Source organism: Channa argus, chromosome 10, assembly GCF_033026475.1.
Source record: "Channa argus isolate prfri chromosome 10, Channa argus male v1.0, whole genome shotgun sequence".
In the NCBI taxonomy this organism is placed as follows: domain Eukaryota; kingdom Metazoa; phylum Chordata; class Actinopteri; order Anabantiformes; family Channidae; genus Channa; species Channa argus.
In genome coordinates, this window is record NC_090206.1 from 21,900,837 (window position 1) to 21,923,080 (window position 22,244).

Sequence of the window (22,244 nt, forward strand, 5' to 3'; positions counted from 1 at the left end):
GTAGAGAGGTGTAAGAAACTCTTTCAAGGTTACAGGAGGCGATTGATTTTTGTTATTTTTGTGTGTGTGTGTGTGTGTGTGTGTGTGTGTGTGTGTTGTTCCAATGCAAACAAAAACAATAAGCACGTGAATACCAGAACATTAGCAATTGGCACAATCATGAGAGAAGGGTGGAATTTTCTGACACAATTGCAAAGGCGCCGATATTTTTGGCCAGGACTGTATAGACAGTCAAGCTTGTTAGTGCTGGACACTGTGCCTGTTGTGGCTTCCTCTAATTTACATTCTGTTCAGGTTTCATGGGCACAAATCAAAGCATTTACCTGAATGAGCACGAGACCACAGCGAGAGATATTTATACATATTTATGCATTTCAAAATCCACTTATTCCATTCCAACGATATACTAAAGAAGTGATTTTCATTGCAAATATTCCAACGTATAAAGTGCTGATGTGAAAACATCATCTTGTATGCACGTTTTAAAAGCTTTTTTGGTAAAGCAGTTGTTGTTGAATACACGTGAAAGGCAGAGTAATCTGCGTACCTATTGTTTGAATTGCTCCACTTTTCTCTTGAATACAACTTATATTGTTGGTTTTGAGCAATACATGTTAGGTTTTACATTGCCCCACTAGCAGACTAAATAATTTTTCATTGCTGACTTAGAAATTTTACACCAACAGACCAGACACACATGCACATTATGTTCTATGCACTATTGTCTGTAGCTACAATGTTAGGATTACAAGTCCCCATTTTGACATTGTGCTTATCTTCCTTTACCATTCCACAGATTTAGTTAAAACTACATTTTATCTTTTGGAACAGAAAGATGGAGAGGGGAAACGTGGCTTCTACCACGGCTTACCAAGCCAGCACTGAACAATAACAAGATTTGTTACATTTTTCTCATGGAGCCTAATTAATATGACCTTGTGAACACAAGGAAAAAACAAATTCATTTCTTTTTTCTTCGTTTAAGAGGGCGATTTCTGAGGGTTTTCATTGAAAAGCAGTCAGATGTGACAGAGGCTTAATGGCGTTTTCCACAACCCTCACTGTTTCTTAGATAAACGTTGTGTCTGGCTTTTCTTCTTTAATTAAACATTTTAAAATTCCTTTTGAAGAAATACACACGTCTCACCTTAAAAAAAACCCCCAAAAACCAAATAACGTTAGCTTTACTCTTCTTGCTGTCACAGTGTAGAGCTAGAAAAATGTGAACAGCCACTGCGTGCGTTGCTTCTGGGTGCAAATGACCATATTTGGTAATAAAGTAACATGTCAAACTCCTCGCTCTGGCATAAGCTGCAGCACAGTCATGGGGATATCCAGTCTGTGAGAATAAGCTTAGTGAGTTTTAATCCCGAGCAAATTCAGCAAGCTCACCAACGAGTGTGTGTCAGCAAAGGAAGCCTTAGAAACACGAAAATGGATGAACGTGACACGCAGAAAGAAAGCAACTCTACAGCTGTATTAGCTTCAGGGGGTGGCAGCGGAGAGTGCTAGAATATATTTATGCTTTTGTATGATGCCATGATAAGATAGGATGTTTGCTTTTCTCCGAGGAAAACGAGCGAGCCTTGCTACACATGTAGAGAAAAAAAGCCTCATAATTATTGCGCATTGCAGCACAAAAATATGACATCAACTTAGAGATGTGACATCCACTTCAGTAACAACTGTAGATCATCTGAAATAAATTGATTAAAGTGTTTTGTCTATACACAGCACCACAAACCGTAAGATCAATATTTTAATATTTTACTTTTCAAGACAACTTATCGATGCATTGTTTAGGATGACCTTAGAGCCCGGTACACAGAAGCCATGACTTATCTTCTCACTACATCATGTATCACACTTGATCATGCTTTGGTTTGTTAAAGTGATATAATGATCATGAAAACAACAAATAATCGAGACTGAATGGATCTTGATTCATCAATTCACCTGAATTTTTCACTGTTGTCATTTGTCCATCAGTTCCGTCAGTTGTTACTCATGAACAATGCCAAGCCTTATTTAACATGCAAACTAATCTCTATTGTGAAGGATGTTTAATTCCCCTTAACTGAATTGTACGAAATAATTTTCCTGTTAGACTGTGACAGTTAGCAGGGGACCCGCTCTGGGTTCCATTAGCTCCCAGAAAGATAAAAGGCGTAATTATATTAGGGAGGTCTGATCTATCTGTGGACACATCATCGGCCACTGTCATCTCCTTAAAAGGGTGGCAAAAGATTAGGAAGGGTGCCACAAACGGATGGAGTTGATCAGACGGCTGTGAACAGTTAGTCTCGGACGGCTGTGATGAACATTTAAGTACTTGAGTCTAACCACCGGTTCAGATTTTGGAAGCACAGAAATACTGGCAATAGATAAAAGCCAGCCTTGCCCCCGCTTGCAGTATTTTGGCTGTTCTTGACAAGTTTGCATGTTTTGCAACGCTTAGGGTTAAAAGGCATTGAGGGGTGAAGTAGCCCTAAGGATGGAAAAGCTGGCTTTTGATTAGGAGGTGAATGGATTGAATACTTAAGACTAAGCAGAATTACACCCCAGAAAGAGTCGTAAAGGCCTAACATCCAGAAGAAAAAAGAACTTCTTCTACTATGTTGTGGCAGTCTGTGAGCGTTGACTGCTATTATACTAGTATTATATTTTTATCAATTAACTGTTTAGATAGGTCCAATTTATTTAACTCTGACTTGGTATTTTACCGATTGTCAGCCTGTAAAACCTATTTGCCACACTGAACATTTCATAAAATATATTGTGCCAAAACACGTGAACATGTTGTAAAATATCCAGACTGCATCATTGCAAAATGTAGATTGTCTGGTTATGGTTTTATACAAAGGATCCACAGTGACTTTAGAGACACAGTGACCCAAATCATGCCCTTTTCAGCTCAGGCTTCCATTGGGAAGGCCATGTGGTGAAAAGATCTGGGGAAAATCAACGTCCAGACCCTGATAAGGGGATAAGCCGAAGGAGGAAAAAAGGGTTGGAAGTTTTTCTAGTTGGAAGTTTGGTCACAGACTGACTCCAACCCTCAGACACCATCATTGGGTCAAATACAATTTCATGTAATACAATGATCTTTTCATAAATACTGGTCGAATCTATGAATTTTACATGAAATGTACAGTAGTGTGCATCTCACACTGTACTACACTGTAGGAATTTTAATGAGATGACACAGGGCAAATAAAGTACGGTTTTTATACCATGCTTGCTAGGATCTGATGTATGGACTCCGCTTTCCTTTGTCAGCAACTTATGCCGTGACATTGTAGAAGAGGAAATGTCTCATTCAGTTAATTACTTTGAAGGACACATATTTCTCAGTCAATAAACCTGATTAAATTGTATGCAATGAATACACAAGCAACATGCCAGTTTCCAGGCCTGAGAAATAGCCAGCCATCGCAGGATTTCTTTGATATTCAGTCTTCATGTTTACTTTCAGTCTACTAAATTGTGTTCTGCTCTGCGCATATGGATTGGTAGAGTTCAGCAAAGGTACTGTGTGTATGTTTTAGCTATTATATAAGCTACACTCATCTTACACACATCTGAGCAGCAGAGTGCTGTACCATTTCTCGAGGTGGGAATCAAAGAACACTTGGTGGAGCACAGATATCCCATACAAAGAACGAATGCAAAGCTTTGATGAATATTCCTCTTACTCTATCATAAAGTCATAGGGCAAATTATAAAAGTTTAAAATGCAGTGAATCCTTTGAATATTGAATACAATCACTACTGTGGCAAAGCTTTTTGAAGGCCATCCATTAATCAGGTGAAAGAGAAAGTGAACAAGATATCCCATAATAGTTGTGTGTGTGGCCGTAATGTGCACTTTAATAAACATGAGGATTTTAATAAACATCCTGGAGATTTACATTGTTGTGAATTATGGCAGAGAATTGGGAAAGAATCTTAGGTAAATGTCAGACAAAGGCTTCAACAAGGTGATCTGTGGCTGTTCTAATAAAAAATATTCCTGGCATGAAAGTAAACAATAGCTGTAGACATCAAGATTTAGAGGGTGTGGGCTCAATGTTAACACATGTCTTTTCTGTGCTTCAGTCTGTTCACAGTTCTCAAGAGGGGTGTACGCCATTTTTGGATTCTATGACAAGAAGTCTGTAAACACCATTACATCATTTTGCGGGACGCTCCATGTCTCCTTCATAACGCCCAGTTTCCCTCTGGATGGAAATCAGCAGTTCATTATCCAGATGAGACCTGACATCAAGGGGCCCCTCCTCAGCCTCATTGAGTACTACAAATGGGACAAGTTTGCCTACCTGTATGACAGTGATCGAGGTAAGATATAACCACAGTTGTATTGTTTCTGAAAACATGTTTCGAGTTCTGATTCAAAAAGGTGCTTTGTTACCATTAGCACATGTGCTTTTTTTTCGAGAAAGAATATATGCAAAACACACTGCAGGTAGAGAGAGAGAGCAAAATTGGCATTTAGGTTCATGACAACCTGGATGTCACCTAAACTCAACTTTAACACCTTGTGAGTAGAGTCTTGCTTAATGTCTCAAGGTGAGGGGAGGCAGTAAGAGTCATCTTTGACTCTTGCAGAGTTTGATTTCCACACTCTCTTCATAGAAGCATCATTTTATTGCTTTTTGTGTGCATGATATGAACACAGTGATCCAGCAGGTAAATTACTACTGACTCCAAAGCTCATACAGTATTCTGCTGATTGCAGTGCTGCCAAATCTATTGTTTAGTCTGCAATTATGCACAAAGTCGCTTTGTAATTATTTTAATATTGTTGCAAATAAAAATATAAAAAAGCAAAACCTCTAACCTGAGGTTCTAATGCCTGAATATCTTAATATTTAGGCTGAAATACATGTAAAACTTGATTCTGGTCAAAATGAGGATTCTCCTTGGCTTAAGAGTTGCTTTTTGTACCCAGGAACAAATAATTTATGCATAAAACAACAAAATGTGTTCACACCCAGAGGCACTAAAATGTTTAGATAAACAAAAGAAGATGAGTTTGGAGTTGCTATTACTGGTTTGTTAAACTGTAATAGAAGCGATTGATTTGGATTTTATCAGTGGCCTGGTGGCTCATGGGGTAGAGCATCAGGTGGGATACAGTAGGCCGCAGGATCGAATCCCCCCACACCAGGTGTGGCCCCGCCTAGCCGACAAGGGCTGCCATGGTGCCGGTCCCGAGCCCGGATAAAATTGGGGGGTTGCAGCAGGAACGGCATCCGACACAAAACACTCATGCAAAATCAATGTGCGGAACGTGTTCCTGCTGCCACCCTCCCAATTTACCTGGGCTCTGAAGACGTTCCGCGCATTGACCCCTGAAGGGACAGGCCGAAAGCCGTTGAACTTTTGATTTCTCCCAGGTGATTAAAACAATAACTATTTTTTTTTTCTGCATCTGCAAATTTTGTACATTAAGCATGTTAGCTAATAAAATCCTTAGGTCTTCCAAAAGACTTGGATTGGACCTGATGGCGATGGATCACTTTACGAAACTTTAAATACACAAGATTCAAACCAAGCCTTTATAAATGAAATAAAAACATAATTGTATTCATGGAAATGTTAACAGCTTCTATCTAATATCTAAATATTAATTAAACATTAATATTACAGTACTTAGGAGGTTTATTTTCCATGAATGTACAATTGAGCAGTAAACTGATAACTGGACCAGAGAGCTACTGTGTGCAATCATCACAATCATGCTACAAACACACATCCAGTGCGTTAGTGTATTTTGACTGGTGCATGTTAATGACCCTACCTCAGTGTTAAACCCCACCAACAGATCAATCTCTTAAACAGATAAATAGCATTTATTTTTCAACAGTCTGTAACCATTAATCCCTTTCATAAGTTATTCTTTCCTGAGACAGTGTACAACAAGGGTTCTCAATTCCAGTCCTCATGGACCCCTGCCCCTGCCTGTAACCAACTATCCTTCCAACTATCCTACCAATTCACTTGGTCTTCCTCCACACCACCTTGATCTCAAATAGCATCTTCCAGCTTCGAATTGACTGATCACACCTCATTCAGGTAATCGCCAGAGGGTAGGACAGGGATAGTTGGAAAACAAGCAGGGCAGGAGTCCTTGGGGATCAGAACTGAGAACCTCTAAAGTAGACATCTTAAAATACTGTAAGGTTAAATTTTTCATCATACATTTTTCTTCATTGTTTTAATTGTTCTACACATAAAACATGGCTCACAAGCCTGGACACTTGTACATACAACGCAGCTTTATAAAATGTCAGCAGGCTGCACAAAAGAAATGTGTAAAGCGTAAAACTGATAACAGCAAGAAGGTTAAAGAAGACACAATTGCTGCTTGTGTGTTATCTTCCTTTGCCTTGTCATACAACTCATTTTGTAGCGTCATTGTGATTCTGTACTCGCACTTGAAGAACAATGCAGCTTTTTGTAGTGCTGAGGGACCATCCAGCTCCAAAAAGGGAATCTTTTATTCAGATAGAGTTCCTTTCTCTTTTAATACTGTTAGTGCAACCAAAGAATAGAATTACGACCTCAGTAATATCCAGTTACAATGGACTAACATTATCAGTGCCTTTTTTTTCTAACAATGGACAGCTTTCAGGATACACTTCTCAAGCCACGCCATTATTTGTATTTTCAGGATCATGGGGGGGATTTAGGATGGTTTAAAAGACACTTACCTGAACATTTAAATCATACACTAGCTCAAAGCAATACAGTAGTAATAAGTTGAGCAGGTGGGATCGTCACACTGGTGGTTAGGCTGAAGAAGTACTAGAAAGTAAGAAGGGATTTTGTGTTATTCTCATCTGTTACTTGAACACTTTATAAAATCACAGGACTTGATGGGATAGTTTGGGATGTTTGAGGTTAATATTATTATTACCAGTATATGTATAAGTGTTTTACAAGTTTCACCTGGAATCAAACTGTAAGATATTGGGGCCAAAAAGGTCCTTCTCCCATGTGAAATGGACCTTAATGTGCTGCTGAAACTCAGACAAAAGCTCACCAGTCCCACACAGCTAAATCAAGCCAGTGTCTTTTGAAGTTTCAGACTATATATGAAAGAACAATGTTGCTTGCATGACTGCTAAGGACTGATATCTTCTACCAGCCTTTTAGTTTCACATAAAAGAGTGAATAAGAAATGCAGTATTACAGGTGTCCTCAGAGGTTTTTCTTACAGTAAATCTGTTGTAATCATCCTGTGAGAAATATTTCAGTACATACAGTACAGATACAATAATTTACTCTGCAAATGATGTATTTATGTCCACTGCGCGTATCTTAAAAATTAATAAATGCAAAAGCAAATCACGTTCTAATCGAGTTCATATTTGAAAGGAAAAAACCGACAGGGTCTGGATGACTAGCATGTGAAATGCTGAGCGACTCTGAGATGTCACAGACTCAAAAACGTAATCCGAACAAAGAGTTGGTGAGAGTTTTGTGAAACTAATTGTGTCCCCAGGCTACAAGCTTTAAATACACTCTAGCTATTGATTCTGGAAATTTGTTTCCAGGTGAACAAGTGAAAAGCTGGGGTTACAACAACAGTCCTACAGCTGTACAGCAGAAGGCCTTCCAACACTACTACTTGCAAAGAGTCACTTTCAAGGGAGACAAAAGAGGAACATTTGTCTTAAATGTATTGATTTAACTTAGTTGGACAATGTAAAAATACATGAGTCCTAGCTGAACAGCGTGGCCTGTTGTCACACTGTATGCATCTCAGTATTATATTGCAAGACCAGCTTCAAAATTGTTTTTTTGCCTTTGCATAAAAATACCTTTGTCAAATATCGTCAGCTGTGTAATGCATGTTATTATTATTAATTCAGATTTAGAGTACAGTGTGCATCCCCTTATACTGTATTCCATTTCAGTGTGAGGAGATTCAAACTTAACCCTAAACCTAAACATTAGAACAGTAGCAACACATTCAGGGCGTACAAATGTTCCTTTATCTTCCGAAGTAACACAAATGGTTAAATAAAATGTTTTAATAAAATAAAGAAAGGTACGCTGTTGCCCATAAAGTTGGAATAATTTTGTTTTCACTCACATTTCTGAAAAGGTTAATTGTGGTTTAATTTTCACTGTGATCTGTTTGGAAGAGACTGATCAATAAAGTTTTGAGAAGATATACACTTTATCTATCAGGAATAAATCACATTATCGCAAAGTTTATCAGAAGAGATAAAAAAACCATTCAATTCCAGCTTTATGGGCAACTGTGTATATAGGGCAAAGCTCTGCATCTTCATTGATAAGGTAATTAAAAATAAATCTTTCGAACATTTGTATTAGCTGTTGATGAAAAAAATCTTTCAAACTAAAAGGGATGCAACTTCTGCACATGCACAAAACTTCTACAGTAGCTGTCACACATTCCACATGCTCGTCTGGGTTTTTTTTATCTTTCAACCTTCCTTGCCGTGTCTGGCTTACTGTGGCTGACAAAAACACGTGAACTGTTCTTCTTCAAAATGAGAGCGTGCTGCTTAAGACTGTCATTGTGCTAGTGTTGGCGCTGACCTGCTGTCCCCACTGTACGACTCTGATGGCACTAAACGGTCTGTTGTGCATATTTCATCGTGGCATGGCTGTCTAATTAGGTCGGTGTGATCCACTCATTCCCATGGCAACCAATCTGTGGAGAGAGAGAGACATAAAGAGAGAGAGACTGTAGGTGACTGAGCACATAATGCAAGGACGTGTATGTGTGGGAGTTTCTCAGGAAAAGGAGGCTGTGGTGTTGCCACTGGTTATGATGAATTTCATTAACACATTGAGACTAATGGATCAACCAGCACCATTGTCATTCGTTGTCAGTAAGTCAGTTTATGAGATAAAACTGGTGATGGATGTGCGCATGTGGGTGGACAGGCGCCCTGAGTGTTCTCTTTTGCATTCCTTTAGCGCACTGAATGCAGACAGACACCAAATTTTTATTGTTTTGATACATTTACAAGAAAAAAAGACAGGCATAAGAAAATTGAAGAAAATCCATTGGAAAATATTAGTAGACATTTACCATGATCAAAACAAAAGTCCCCAACCACTTTCTTATTTTTTCTTACTGGCCCTGTGTGTGTGTATTTACATGGTTCGGTAGTTTTAGTTATTTGGTTTTCAACATTCACATCAAAAAATATTTAACAGATTCTATGGAAGCCTTAAAAACAATGTGCAAATTAGTACAAAAAAATGTTGAGTTGAATATGTAAGCTGTAAAGAGGCAAGTTTGGTAAGTCACAGATTGAGAACTGCAGCTTGCATAAGGAAAGATATACAGTAAGTCTGTCTGTCAGCTCTGTCAGTCACATACTGCAGTGAGTCATCATTGCACATTTGCAGGTGGTGTGTCTTCACACTGATGATAATAGGCAGAGTGGCTGGCAACGTTTTTAAGTCCTGTGGCAGATTGTCAGAGTGACAACGGGCTTCAGAACTGAAGCCATATCCTCTGCGATTCCCCAATGGGCTGCTGTTACCAACCTAGTTCACCTAGTTACCAACCGGGCTTGAGGGGATTTCCATTGGGTACTCTAGTTTCCTCCTACGGTCTAAAAACATGGTGTTAGCTTAACGGGTGAGTTTAAATTGCCTTCTGTTGTTGATATAAGTAGGTAGTGTAGCCCGTCTACTCTCTTTTAGGTGTACAAGGGGCCCTGAGTTCTTTTACTTAGCTCTAAACACATTTTTGATTACTTGAATATTTTTTATAGTCTTGAGTTTCACCTGTAAAAGCAGATTATTACTAACTTCAAATACACTAGTTTACTCACCCTTTAAGTAATCTTTGTAGAACTGGGATATCTATCTGAAATTATTGAAGCAATAACATCACAAACAGTATAGTTTAAACTTAAATCCCTATTTAATTGAAAAGTATATATATATATATATATATATATATATATATATATTAAATGTTTACATTCCTTATTCCCAAATAAAATATATTCTCAAATATATGGCACAGTATCAAAACAAAAAATTACATTTTTTGCTGTTTAAACTCAGTCACAGATGTTTAACTGTCCTTTTATCAAAAACTCAATTAATAAAACCAAAAAATAGTTGCAGGCCTGAGTCGGTGCTGGGGGGCGCTTCACTCAAACAAGAGCAACAAACCAAATAAAATGTGATACCTTTTTCACAGGTGAGCAATATATCCAACCAATCCTGCGACTCCCTCTGTCATTGTCTCCGAGTCAGACGTCTGTAGAGCCTGTCCAAATGTGTCTCTGTCCTCAGCAACAGTTCAACACGACACGTGTAGCTGGGTTAGCTTGGTTAGCTAGCTGCCTCCCTCGGTTGACGCTGTTACTACTCCTCATCGGACTGATGAGCAGGTCCTCTCCTGATAAACACTCCATATTTCTCGCTGAAATAACTTAGTCCATCAGAAAAAACTATACACTTGTTGATTATCGAGCTGACAATGTAAAACTGTTACCACAGGTTACTAGTGTACAGCTTCAAACTTTTTCCTTCCAATTAGCTCGTTAACGTCGTCTCGCTCTCTCCTGATCACGTTCTCAGCGCATGTTCACATTCACTTCCGTTAACAAAATAAAATCCTACGGTATCGCCTCAAAAAGATCCCACATGCAACAAAACATTTTAAACATTTTAACCCATGAATTCAACATTTTATATCAGAAACATTTTACAACAAATATGAGAAAATATATAATTTGACCCAGTTTTACCTATTTATCTGTGCATTTGTAAATAATTATCTAACAAACCTTGTTTATTTATCTAGTTAAATCACTTACTAATATATTTTAAATATTTAAATTTATCACTGGGCTACAGTAGCTTGGTGGAGGAGTGGTTAGCACTGCTGCCTCACAGGTAGAAGTTCCCTGATTCGAATTTACCTGCCAACTGCTGCATTTCTATTTGGAGTTTTCATGTCCTCCATGTGATTGTGTGGGTGTCCTCCAGGACTCCAGTTTCCTCTCACAGTCCAGAGAAGCGCATGTTAGGTGCAGTAATGTGCGGCTCTCAATTGCTACTAGGTGTAAACATGAGTGTGAAAGGTTGTCTGTCTCTGTATGTCTTTCTGGGTTGACCCTGAGATCCCCTCTTGCCCAATGGCAGCTGGGATAGGCCTCAGCCCCCCACAGCCCTGAACAGCATAAGCGGTTAAAGGTAATGCATAGATGCATGGGTACATGTGATGGTGGGTGTGTTGTAGTGTTGGCTCCCAGCCTTGATACCACATGTCATTTTAAACAGAAATTAGAAATGTGTCAAACACCAATAAACTTAACTATGTTAGTGCCTAAACAGGAATCATGAGCAAGGACCACACATTTAAATGAAATATAACTTATTGTTTATTTGGGAATTAGCACCTGACAGAGGGAATGACTTTAGGATGCGAGAGCTGTGGTGTGGGGGATGCTTCAGCTTGGCTCTTCCAGTCCTTCCATAGTCAGCAGACCACCGATGGATTTTGCCAGTGCTTGGATACTCCAGCTACTTCGAATCTGTATGTGTGAACACACTTTTAGGTGGTGGTCACACTGAGCATGGTTCACTTGTATTGTGCCTGGGATTGTCCCCCCTCCTCTCTCCCTCATTGGCCCACATTGTGCAATAGTTACACTGTAACAGATAGTGTCTCCATAGAGTGTTGGCCACCTGTTAGCAACACTTGGTGTGTGATGGTGTGCGGTTGCTGCGTTCAGGGACAACCAGAATGTTGGTAATCATTGGTCACTGTCTAATATGCACTTGCTTTGGATAGGTGCTATTTTTGTGGTACTGTTTTACAGTGGCTCCCAGTGTTACATACTGTACAATGTTTACAAAATGTAAAAGGACAACAGTAAAATGATATTTTTTTTTATTCAGTGCCATAATCCTAGGGAAACAACATACAGTTTTAATATGCTTATTGAATTATGGTTTGTCATGAGTCCATGTATGGCTAAATAATTTTTTCGACCACCTGACTAATACCATTACCTAGAGTAAAGCATGGTGGTGGCAGCATCATGCTGTGGGGATGTTTTTCAGCGGCAGGAATGGAGAGACTAGTCAGGATCGAGGGAAAGATGAATGCAGCAATGTACAGAAATGTCCTTGATGAAAACCTGGTTCAGAGCACTCTGGACCTCAGACTGTGGCGATGGTCAATCTTTCAACAGGACAATGACCCTAAGCACACAGCCAAGATAACAAAGGAGCGGCTATAGAACAACTCTGTGAATGTCCTTTAGTGGCCCAGCCAGAGCTCAGACTTGAACCCAATTGAACCTCTCTGGAGACATCTAGAAATGGCTGTGTACTGAGACTCCACATCCAACCTGATAGAGCTAAAGAGATACTGCAAGGAACAATGGGAGAAACTGCCTAAAAATAGGTGAGCCAAGCTTGTAGCATCATACTCAAAAAGGCTTAATTGGCATCGGCTGTAATTGTTGCAAAAGGTGCTTTAACAAAGTATTAACCAAAGGCTGGGAATTCTTACGTACGTGTGATTTGTTTGTTTTTTATTTTTAATAAGTTTGGAAAAACTTCAAACAAACTTCTTTCATGTTGTCATTATGAGGTATTGTTTGTCAAATTGTTAGGAAAATAATGAATTTGATTCATTTTGGAATAAGCCTTTAACATAACAAAATGTGGGAAAAAAGAAGCGCATTATCCCCCATCACTAAGTATAAAAACTCAGTGTAAAAATCATTTACTATAATTTTAAGAAGCAATTAAATCCTAAAGTACAGAATTACATTAACATTCATGGCAAAAGGACAGTTCAAATTGACTCATCATCTAAAATTATAATTCAACCTTCAAGCACTAATGTAGACAATCAACATTTACTTCAGCACTTTCCTTTTGTCCTTGCAGTATCTTCCCTGTAAATCAGTGTGGATTCTGATTATGCCATTTAATAAACATCGATGAAACATTCAAATCTAAGCAGATCATAATGTCTTTACTTAATTATGATGTATGGTTCATTCAAATAAATGTGCAAGCCTCTATTTTCATCTTTTATCTTCTTACCATCGTAAAGCCTTGGGAAATTGATTACATCTGTAATTCACCTCACTGCAGCAAGGCTGGATAAAACACTCAACCCTTTTTATCAAAGCTATTTCTAACTGCCCTCTACAGACCAGGGATCAATATCAACAAAGATTTAGTTGTGAAACTAGAAACAGCGAGTGATAGGAATTTAAGTTCCTATGGAGACTGTGGCATAGTCTCACTTCAGATTGGTAGACAGGTTCTGGGTGGAATTGAATTGAATATAGCAGCTTTGTGTTAGTGCCTTCATCATCGCGTTTCACATGTTATGTAGGGATGCAACTTAAACAAGACTTTTGTGTAAACACTTCCACAAAAGTGCTATGTCTTCACTGGAAATGGAAATGGTAATGACTTAGCTGAGCTGGATGGCCCATGTGGAACTGTCATTCTTGACTTTGGAGTTTGCCAGTTTCAAAAATCTGAATTCATCATTCACATATTCTGCTTCTTTACCCTTTGACCACGATCACTATAAGCAAATAACATTTAGATATTTGTCATCGTACTGAGTATAAATTCTTCCAAGAGCTGCAGGACATTTTTATGATCGGCTTGGAACTTTTTTGTTGACTAATTCACATTTTTTACATTTATAGAAAGAAAAGAAAAAAACTCCAAACAAAGGCAAGTTCAATAGTTCCACAAAAATGCAATTATAAAGCAGCGATATGAAACTTCTGTCGTTGATGCAGTCAAGTATGTTGTTAGACCCACTTTCCTCCCACATATTGGTCAGGTTCATGCCAGAACACCTGTGACTCACTTTGATTAGCTCTTTACATAAAACACTGAGTCACCTCCAGAGTTTGACTGAGCAGGGATGTTCTTTGAATACACTAGGTCAACTGTTGTGTTTGCTCGGTTCCTACAGTATGTCTTCCCTCATTTGTGGCTACGTGTACTATTGTTGTGTCCATACAAACATCCCACATCAATAGTTCAGACCATGAATAAACTTGTTATTGTTAGAAGACTATTTCGGGGAAATTGGGAATTCAACACAAAGCTTGAACCAGCAGGACAACGAGACAAAGATACATATACTGTATCTTGTTGTTTATGTCCTCAGGGATTTCACTCACCTTTTTGCGATTGTTGCGTCTTGAAATGATTTTCCTAATTCATTCTTAGACTATAGGGTGGTTAAACATTTATTCCCATTTGCCTTCAAAAAGTCAGCAGTTTATATGAATAACATGGATAAATAAGTTTGACAGATAATGTTTTATTAGTATTTATTATTTTATAATTTCATTCCATCCTCAGGTCTGACAACGCTGCAGGTTGTTCTGGACACAGCAGCAGAGAAGAAGTGGCAGGTGACAGCCATCAATGTGGGAAATCTGAAAGATGAGAGGAAGGATGAGGCCTACCGCTCACTATTCCAGGATCTGGAGAACAAAAAGGAGAGGAGGGTGATCCTGGACTGCGAACAGGATAAAGTTAAAGACATCATGGAGCAGGTACAGTGGAGGCTTTTTTTCATTATTCTGGTATTAGGGAGAGGAAAATTACACCAGGATTGTCTAAAGATAAGACAATGAAAGTGAGCATCATGTATGTATCATGTATGTTTGTTTTTTTAATTTTATTTTTATATTCTACTAGCAACACGTTCGCATTATGAGTTTGTGAGTTCTGTTTTTCACTGATAAGCTAAATTGGGATTTACATTAAGTAAAATAATAGAGGAATTATGCCCATATCGTTGAATTTGCTTGATGATTATACAGTGATATCTCGCAAATAGCATAGGCTAACAGTAGCCACTATATTAACAGTCATTTCAGAAGAAATACTGGCAAAATTGCTAAATGTATTGAACTGAGCAAGAAGAAACGTTATGGCCTATTAATTTTATAATTGTACTATCAAGTGTGAGATAGTAATGTCTAATTTTACACAGTTAAAGCACAGAATTGGTACAGTTATCTTTAAATTTGGCCTTTAACCTTTGTGGAACCGCCAAGTAGAAAGCAGAGTATCACCTTATGTGGAAGTAGCACTGGGACGTGTAAATAACGCTTGGAAAGTACCTGCAGTAACTCTAAAAAAAGTGAGAGAAATGCTAACAGCCCCATTGTCCTTTGTTACTCTAGGACAAAAGGGATATTTAGCTAAAATATGTGCATATAATAGCACACTCACTCAACATTGTCACATAGACCCAGCAGCCCAGCAGATGTAGAAAGGCACCATAACAATCATACTAATTGTTCATTTAGGTTTGTAAACAAAAATGCAATTAAATGGGAAAAAAGATGCACATAAACAGGTTATTTTTACCCTCTCTTTTACCCATGAGAGAGCCTTATTGATTAGCATTTAAAGCGTGCCAACATCTGTTTACCCGAATGCTGGACGAAATCAATGTCTGAGGCTGTTGTGCCTGTTTATTGGAAAAAAAAAAACAGAATTCGTTCAGGTGCAGGTTTTCTGCTGCAAGTCACAGACATTTACAAAGCAGATGCAAGACGTTATGATAATTTAAATCGGCTCCAAGTAGCCGCTCTGACAAACGGAGGTGCCAGTCAAGCAGCAGGATTAGTTTCCGGTGTGTCATTTATACTAGGTATTAAAATGCTACATGGCTATAAAGATATTTCTGTTGTTTTCTCCGTTCTCCTGGCACTCTACTGATAAGGGACGTGGCTTTGGAATTGGATATCTCCGTTGAGCAGAATCTGTGACTTTTTTGTTTTTGCATGATATTGACCAGAATGTTAGCAGTGGGAATGACAAATGAACATCTGTGACTATAATGGTACCTTCGTATACTTTGGATGTTACTATTATCATACATTTTTATTATCTCGAGCAGCTCTACATTATTCATTTAGAAAAGAAAAGAAATACTTTTATAAATATATTAGAACTTTATCGGCAAATACAAAATGGTATAGAAGTCACGGCTACAGTGAGTTGTTTGCTTCAGATGTGTCTATTTAACACAAAGGGCGGATTGTTATACTATTATGCTTCTTTACAGGTCATCACGATTGGCAGACACGTGAAAGGCTACCACTACATTATAGCCAATCTGGTAAGTTTAAAGAGACAGATTTTGTTTTTATGTTAACTTCTTTTTATGTTCTTAAAAAAATTGTATGAATTAGTGATTACACGGAGTCAATAACCGGTTTATTCTTTTGATGTTTTCAGGGTTTTGTTGATGGAGATCTATCCAAAATCCAGTACGGCGGTGCCAATGTGTCCGGTTTTCAGATTGTTGATTTTGAAGATCCTTTGGTGTCCAAGTTTGACCAGAGGTGGGAAGCCCTAGAGGAAAAGGAGTATCCTGGCGCAGACAGTAAAATAAGGGTGAGTTTTGGCATGAACACAGTCCTGAGTAGTCAGAACAGAGCTTCACAGTTTTCCTTCCTTATTGGTTAAAAATTCCTTTTTAAGCAGTGGGACGAGCCAGAACTAGTAGTGTGTTTTTTTAAACATAAAGGGTAAATTATGCTGTCCGTCTGTTACAGTTTGGTCAGGGTTAAGGCTAAGGTTTAATGCTACCACCCTTTCGTAATCATTTCTCATTGTCTTGCCCTAGTACACTTCAGCGTTGACCTACGATGCCGTGCAGGTAATGACAGAAGCCTTTCGCTACCTGCACAAGCAGCGCATCGACTTTACTAGGAGAGCCAACAATGGTGACTGCCTGGCCAACCCTGCTGTACCCTGGGCTCAGGGAGTCGAGATTGAGCGAGCGCTGAAACAGGTAACCCACGGCACATATGTCTTTTTGTTGCCAAAGACTCGTTGCCATAGTAACAGAAGAGCTCTCTTTGACAGCTCCTCTTCAGAAGAGAAACAGGTCTACCCACAGACTGTCCTCTGAGCTTTGATGCAAGGCAAGATTAGTGTCACTCCTGCTGAGAAATGCAGCTTGACAGACAAAGTGAAGGCAAAGTGGATTGTTTCCCCTTCTTTGGATGTTTCAGAGGTTATAGCTTGTAAGGTTTTAGAATACATGGCAACATTGAGATTCTGCTTTTGAAATCAAAGCGCAACTGATATCTGATCTTGATGCACTCATTCAGAAAACATTGACTCTGAAGTTGCATAATGAGTGCTACCTTGCATTTATCTTAGATTTCTATGATATGAAACACCACACCGACAGGGTGTTGAAATGTATTTTTTATGCATGTACCTCTACCACCTCTACCTCTACCTGTTCATATAAGCTGGGTTAAAGTCCCTGACCTCTTGCTATTGGCCATGAGGAACTAGGGTCTCGGTTGTGTTCAGGGTGCCATTTTGTGATCATTGAATCCCCTGTAGTTAATGTCTCAGGGGTCCACGTCCACAGTTGTTCACTTTTTGGCCTTGAGGTCGGAGCGTACACGTGGTACACGGACAGCGACTGAGAGTAACTGGGTCTCGATTAGTCAGTTGATAAACCTGTTTAAGGGCTGTAAATGAAAGGTTTCTTCTAAATCAACTAATATTACTCTCAAAACCTCTTCACCAATGTTTGACCGCATAAAATCACATGCAGTGTGGTCGTAACGGCCCAAGACACCCCGAAAGTGACAGATATGTACGACTTTTCATAAGAAGTAGACTTCAAATTTTCACAGCTGTGCCTAGAGGGCAGAACAAGCTTCTTTCCTGATATTACTCTCCCTTTCCTATAAAACTGGTGCCATGTTTCAAAATAATCCCAAAGGGGGTTCCATCCAAAACTACAAAGCAGTGGAAATTCATAAGGAAGCAATTTGTGTTCAGGTTTTTTCAGGAGGCCTTATCCCTGACACAGTGTGCTCTCAAAAGATATTTTCCTCTGATAATGTTCTGAAGGAATATAGGCAATCAAATCAAACTCTGATCCAAGTTGAGTGAACAAATTGGCCTCATGCCATTTAAGTCTAATCAGGGCCGGTGGCAGACTGCACAAAATTAATGTACAATAAATACAATTTTATCCGACAGTACCAGTCCTCATTGGGGTTTAGGCTCTAACGATAGACTAATTTCAAAGCAAGATTATTTGTGAAGACAAAAGAGACTCAGTTGGGAGTCAAGCAAAAGGAAAACACTGACAATCACATCAAGACCGCAAAGATTAAAATCAAAACCAGTAATTTAGTTATTCCCTGAACAGCAGGCTCTCCCATCTTTTTCATCAGTTGATTGGCAGGCGTGCACATCAAAACTGCACTGTATTTAACAAAAAGAATCTCAGTGTTCACTTGTGTCTGTCAAATTTAAAGGAGGCTATATGATTTCAGGTGACTCAACACGCACTAATCTATGTCCACACTGCCGTCCTCTCTGTGTCCTCTATGTCCTCTCTGCCGTCTGAACATTGAAAATGTCCTCACATTTTATAAGCGCTTTGCAGCTCAGGATCACAGTATGAACTTTGTAGAAGAGGAGAGAACAGCAGAAAGTGCTTTGCAGAACTTGCAAGAGAAAGTTGAGGGCCAAGATATCGCTTTCATTGTAGTTTGATTAGTTTAATTTTGTTTGTTTTTTGGCAAAAAAAAAAAACAATTGACAGGATTTTTAATTATGTTACATTTGCTGCACTGACCAGGAGTGTACATACTCATGTTGTGCATTAGCTTGTAGACCCAATGCCATTCTAAGATTAGGACTTCCATTCACTAAGCTTCCAAGATAAATCACTATCACAGATTTTCTTTAAATCGTATTCTTCATAGCAGGGTTTTAACCCTTTGGTCTCCATTGTAGCTGAAATGAATTTCTTATTGAATTAGTGACAGTACAATGTTAAGAGAAATGTTTTTAGTCCTTACAGTTGTTCAGATTGTCTCCTTCCACATTAACTCACAGTTGCCTGTTTCAGTCAGAATGCAGCTGATTAATTATTCGAGACGCAACAAAAACCTGTCTTAAATGGTGTAAAACTCGGTCTTAACAGTTTCATTTTATGCTTCTCAGGTGCGTGTGGAAGGACTCACAGGAAACATTCAGTTCGATCAGCATGGCAAGAGAGTCAACTACTCAGTGAATGTAATGGAATTAAAGAGCAATGGTCCAGTAAAGGTAAGCACTGGAAAGTACCATTCACTTTCATGTGGTTAAGTGCATTTGTAATGAAGTGCAGTTGTGTGGACGGTTTGAATTCGGGTTTCGTATTGTTCAAACAAATTGCGACTCCAGATCCACCCAACTGTCCTCATGAATTTTGTTTTTGTCCCAACAGATTGGATACTGGAATGAGGTGGACAAAATGGCTGTGACCAAATCTGATATCTTATCAAATGAAACAACAGGCATGGAAAACAAAACCGTTATCGTCACCACCATCTTGGTAAGTATTTCAGTGTGAAATACTCTGTAGGATTTTTGTCTTCACAGTGGCAACTCACTCTAACAGCAGGATATGAACTTCTTGCTGTGAAAGTTTGCTTTGTTTAAGACAGTGTCCTCTTGTATGTATTCAAGGATATGTCCTCTGTGAAAACATTTTTTTGAAGTTGCTTTTTTACATTGGCATTCACTCCTCATGTGCTGAGCAGTGTTTTTTGTTTCTCGTTTATTCTGTCCTTCAGGAAGCACCATATGTAATGCTGAAAAAGAATGCCGAACTTTTTGTAGACAACGAGCGCTACGAGGGTTACTGCGTAGATCTGGCTGCTGAGATAGCAAAGCACTGCGGCTTTAAATATCAGCTGAAAATAGTGGGTGATGGGAAATATGGAGCCAGAGATGCAGAGACGAAAATCTGGAATGGGATGGTTGGAGAGTTGGTGTACGGGGTGAGTTGTCAATTTCAATTTAGAATGCTAACTATAAAGTGAAAAGAATATTACTCCAATATTTGAATACCTTTGATTCAAAGTTTTAAGAATTCATAGGCTGAAGTTTTGCTTATTTTAAAATGTAAAAGATTTGACAATTAAAAGATAACATTTACCAGCCTTATATCAATTAGAGCCCTAATTCCAATAGCTTTTAACCCTTTTTTCTTAAATTTCCAACCTTGATTTTTATAGAAAGCAGACATTGCAGTGGCTCCTCTGACCATTACTTTGGTACGAGAGGAGGTGATCGACTTCTCCAAACCATTCATGTCTCTGGGAATCTCCATTATGATCAAGAAGCCTCAGAAATCCAAACCAGGAGTCTTCTCTTTCCTGGATCCACTGGCCTATGAGATCTGGATGTGTATTGTGTTTGCCTACATCGGTGTCAGTGTGGTGCTGTTCCTCGTCAGCCGTTTTAGCCCATATGAATGGCACACTGAGGAATACGAGGACGGACAGATCCAGACCAATGAGTCGACTAACGAGTTTGGCATATTCAACAGCTTGTGGTTCTCCCTCGGAGCCTTTATGCGACAAGGCTGTGACATATCACCCAGGTAGGTTAGAAAAGTCGACGACTGCCATGAGGCTCATCAATTCATTACCCAAGAATAACTTTGAATGTGAATATGCTTTTTTCAGTAACCAACAGCCATCCATCTGTATTAGTCTTTAGTCAGAAATGATCATTAAAACCCTCATGTGACCTTATGGTCACATTATTGGATTTTGGCATACATGCAAGTTCAGTTTTGCATCCTGCGCTACGATGGAAAATATTAGTGGCAAAAGTTCTCGCCTTATTGCTCATGCTGTCAATTTGCATTCTTTACATACGTCCTGGAAATCCCGTTTTAGGCTGACATTTATAAAAGGAGTTATGTAAATGGTTTCCTAATATCAGTACATTTGCACTGTATATTTAGAGAGGTGTTCTGTGAGTCTGTGTCTGAGTCACGGGAGGCATTGACAGTACTGCTCCATCTTAAAATAAGTTATGGCCCATATCTTCACACAGTGAACATCACAGTGTTCAAAGATTTTATGTACTGTAGTTTTGAAGGAACAAGTACAACAACCACACTGTGGTTTGAAACAAAAGCTGCAGCTGGTAAAGGTGGAACAGTCTTTACTTGACAGGGGCTTAATCAATACATCGTAAATATCATTTTTATAGGAATATACATCTGTAATAAGTAGTAAGTAAAGTTGCAAAATAAATGTAATGCAGTAAAATATTTACTTCAGAATTGTAGTGCAGTTAAAGTAACACCAAAGTAAAATACCCATGTGTACAACTACCTCAGAACTGTACTGAAATACAATACTTTTGTAAACCCTTGTGTGTACAGTATAATTATAGTATGTATATGTAGCAATATATTTAATAACTTTTAAGGGCAGAAGCTTGTACCGGCAGTCATGCTAGTAACATTAGTCATGTAGTCTACAGACCGTATCAAACACGTGACTTGACTTGTGTCTCTATAGAGACACTGCAATTATATAAGTTTATTGAATTTCTAGAAATAAACCAAGGCCAATGCAAGCGCTTTATCTATTCAAAAAAATATTGAACTTGTCGTGACTTTCTGTTCAAGAAAATTACTGTATGATGAAAATTGAAAAGATTTTGTGAAGGCACACAGTGAATGTTAAGACTCAAAGGTGAACGAGTTGTTAAAATAGACTGTTAAATCATCCCATTCAGCTGTGAAAAGGGTTTGATTAATTATTTTATTCTTTTTTTTTTGTCTGATAGATCTCTGTCCGGCCGTATTGTTGGTGGCGTGTGGTGGTTCTTCACTTTAATCATCATCTCCTCCTACACGGCCAACCTGGCTGCTTTTCTGACTGTGGAGAGGATGGTTTCTCCCATTGAGAGTGCAGAGGACCTAGCAAAACAGACTGAGATAGCCTATGGGACTCTGGACTCTGGCTCTACCAAAGAGTTTTTTAGGGTACATTACAACTTTTTATGTATTCTTTATGTATTGCATATATTTAACAGCATTAGTCAGTAGCTGTCAATATGTGAATTAAAAAAAAGGCCCCAATGGATTAACAGCAGGTTGTTTCTGTCATTGTCTTTTCTCAGCGCTCGAAAATTGCCTTGTTTGATAAAATGTGGACGTACATGCGCAGTGCCGAGCCATCTGTGTTTGTCAAAACCACCGCTGAGGGGGTTTTGAGGGTCCGCAAGTCCAAGGGGAAATATGCCTACCTGCTCGAGTCCACCATGAATGAGTACATCGAGCAGCGAAAGCCCTGCGACACCATGAAGGTGGGAGGCAACCTGGACTCCAAAGGTTACGGGATCGCCACGCCGAAAGGATCCTCATTAAGGTGGGTGGAATA

At 38.9% G+C, this 22,244-nt stretch overlaps 1 protein-coding gene and 1 long non-coding RNA gene across 8 annotated transcripts in view; one reads left to right on the forward strand and one right to left on the reverse strand.

Moving 5' to 3' along the window:
* gria2b (glutamate receptor, ionotropic, AMPA 2b) overlaps positions 1-22,244 on the forward strand; it is a 48,320-nt gene that overhangs the window by 19,741 nt on the left and 6,335 nt on the right. For all 7 annotated transcript variants that reach the window (XR_010915342.1, XR_010915341.1, XM_067518025.1 and 4 more), the window contains exons 3-13: positions 4,099-4,338; positions 14,371-14,567; positions 16,094-16,147; positions 16,267-16,425; positions 16,658-16,825; positions 19,018-19,122; positions 19,283-19,390; positions 19,632-19,838; positions 20,076-20,443; positions 21,649-21,847; positions 21,985-22,232. Coding sequence is in view for 5 of the 7 variants with exons in the window: in XM_067518025.1 (XP_067374126.1) it covers positions 4,099-4,338; positions 14,371-14,567; positions 16,094-16,147; positions 16,267-16,425; positions 16,658-16,825; positions 19,018-19,122; positions 19,283-19,390; positions 19,632-19,838; positions 20,076-20,443; positions 21,649-21,847; positions 21,985-22,232 (2,053 nt within the window). In the remaining 2 variants the exon portion in view is untranslated. The remainder of the gene's footprint in view (positions 1-4,098; positions 4,339-14,370; positions 14,568-16,093; positions 16,148-16,266; positions 16,426-16,657; positions 16,826-19,017; positions 19,123-19,282; positions 19,391-19,631; positions 19,839-20,075; positions 20,444-21,648; positions 21,848-21,984; positions 22,233-22,244) is intronic.
* Positions 4,334-10,615, reverse strand: LOC137133903 (uncharacterized). The gene is made up of 3 exons (XR_010915343.1): positions 10,197-10,615; positions 8,578-8,692; positions 4,334-6,810 (listed from the first exon to the last, which is right to left on the reverse strand). It is a non-coding gene; the product is annotated as an uncharacterized lncRNA (long non-coding RNA).